The sequence below is a fragment of the Nannochloropsis gaditana genome (assembly GCF_000240725.1).
Source record: "Nannochloropsis gaditana CCMP526 unplaced genomic scaffold scaffold404, whole genome shotgun sequence".
NCBI lineage: Eukaryota > Eustigmatophyceae > Eustigmatales > Monodopsidaceae > Microchloropsis > Microchloropsis gaditana.
In genome coordinates, this window is record NW_005803549.1 from 17,314 (window position 1) to 19,820 (window position 2,507).

The window sequence follows — 2,507 nt, forward strand, 5'->3', positions numbered from 1 at the left end:
GATAAAGGAGGATCAGATCGTTTATCTGGAGCATAGAAGAGGATGGGTTGCATTTTCTGTTCTGTGTTCTGATTTCAAGCCTCGTCACTGTGCCAACGCGGTCCCTTGTACACTTTCAAACGCTCTCGCTTCCTCGCTAAATAAAATTTCTACAACAGGGCAGCGGTTTCTTACGGACGGATGGATTGATGGGATCGACTATGCGGCGCCTAAACAAAATGCTGACTACCTCGTCGAGCCGGCACATGCTCTGGCTGGTGGCCTTCGTGGTCTTCGTTTTCATTTTTGTCTACTACATCATCCGGCACAAAGGGTGAAAAGTGTGACTTGGTTACATCGACACCGACTTGAAGAACGTGCGTATCTCGGCATGCACCGTTGTCATCAATTAAACAAGCAGAGAGTGTGTATAAGCGGATGAAGAAACAACGGAACACGGATAAAAAATGGGCGATTTGTCGTGTACGACGTACCGAACCCAAATGATTGCTTTAACATATTTTTTTATTTTTTTGAAATTCTTTGCATGTGGAGATAGCTATGTACATAGTGGCAAAAAGGGACCCATTGCGTGCTGCGAGTTTGTCCCCTCCACCTCCCCGGATGCAGCTGATGCAAGATTAAATTGCTACTAGCTACTTCCCACTTTCGTCGCGACATATTGTGTCCCAGTTCTCGCTATAATATGTAGTACACTCTTGGGTATAGCTTATAATCAAATTGTTGCTTTTGAACGCCTCGAGTGTTCGTGTCAAATTTCTGAGAATCAGACATGTGAAACTAGAAAGAAGGAAGCCTGGAAATGTAACGGAGAAAAAAACATCGAGCGAACCAGTTGACATAAGTGTCTTCTTCCTTCCCCCGTTATGCCTTCACATATTAACGGGTACTCGATATCTCATCGCGTAATAAATCACATAGGCGAAAGCTCAGGAAAGCCAAGGCGCGGTCGACAATCCATTTCTACACTTGCTCCTTTGCTTCGCGCCCAAGACTGCCGCAATTCGTCTGGCCTTGCAAAAAAGTGCCCCTGGCGGACTCAGCACAAAATATAATGCCTCGCCAGTCCACCAACACTACCTCAATCTTCTCTGGAAAACACCATCTTGCAAGCTTGCGTCGAGAACGCCCTGCGTCGAACAAGCCTTCTACCTCGGGGTCCCCACGTTACCACAATCTCCTCAGCCGCCTAGTGGACCTCGAAGCTGCGCTAGAGGTTGCCGCCCGAGAGCGTGCATGGGAAGAGAGCAGCTATAGGTCCCTGAAAGAAAAATATGCCTCGACAAAAGCCGCTCTTGCGGAGCTTAAGGCAGAGAAAATGGAGCTGGAAAAGCAGTCTGAGGCCACGATGGCGAAATGGCGAGCACATCATGATCGACAAGTGAAGGAGCTTGCCATTTTCCAGGTGATACAAATATTGGTTTAGAATCTGGTGCAACTTGATAAGTGTATCCCAGCGTGAAGATTTGGCGTGTCATGCCCCTCCGATTTCCCCCCTATTCCCTTCTACCCGCACATCCTTCCCGAACGCAGCAACAAGCCGAAGAGCTTGCCAAGCTCTCCTCCCTCCGCACGCAATGGGCTCAAGAGGCTGAAGACTTGAAGGCTGAATGCGAGACATTCCGTTCTCTCTACGACTCAGCGCGTGCAGAGGCTGAAAAAAGCAAGGAGGAGTTCATCGCCGTCGTGGAGGACCAGGCCCGGAGCCAGAAGGAAATGATTAATGCTGCCCGCTTAGAGGCTGAGCAGATGCAGGCGCGTGTCCGAGAGCTTGAAGAGGAAGTAGATCAAGGTCGAAGCCGTGAGGAGGTCCGTCGCCAGCTGGAAAGAGACCTGGACGTGGCGCATGCCGCCCTCCGCCAGAGCCAGGCGGTGGTACAAGCCACCGAAGAAGCACGAGAGCGCGTGGAAGTGCAGTCGCAGCGGGAAGGTGTCATTCATGAGGCGCAGCTGGCAGAGTGGATGGCCAAGGCCGCAGCAGTGACGAGTGAGCGGAAGGGCCTGGAGGCACGCATCGAGGGCTTGGAAAAGGAACTGGCTCAGGCGGTGGAAGAGCGGCGCGGGAAAAGAGTAGAGCTGGAAGAGGCAGCAGAGGAAATTGGCCGGCTGCGAGAAGCATTGGAGATATCAGAACGTGCAGTGGAGGAGGGGCGGAGGAAAGCAACGCGGGAGGGGGAAGAGTTACGCCGGGCTTGGCGAGAGGAAAAATCTGAGTGGGATGAGAAAATTGAAAGGCTAGAGCGGCAAGTGCAGAGAACAGAAACGGAAATGAAGGAATTGAGACGAGAGAGGCTTGTGGCGGACGAGCGTCTCGCCGCGAGTGAGGAAAACACTCGACACGGGGTCGGGGAGGAGGCACGGCGACTGCAAGAGCGGGTAGCTGATTTGGAGGAAGCATTAGAGGAAGAGCGCGTGCGAGGCATCAAAGTCGAGAACGACTGGAAATTTGTGGTCAGGGATCTGCACAGACAGCTTCGGGAACCGACACCACCTGAAAGGTGCCCGCA

At 52.1% G+C, this 2,507-nt stretch overlaps 1 protein-coding gene across 1 annotated transcript; it reads left to right on the top strand.

Moving 5' to 3' along the window:
• Positions 1–1,506: 1,506 nt before the first annotated feature.
• Positions 1,507–2,297, top strand: NGA_2055900 (uncharacterized protein; the record flags this gene model as incomplete). Its single annotated transcript, XM_005854730.1, has 1 exon — positions 1,507–2,297. A coding segment is annotated over one exon (791 nt), but the record flags the coding sequence as incomplete, so codon positions are not given.
• Between the last annotated feature and the right edge of the window lie 210 nt (positions 2,298–2,507).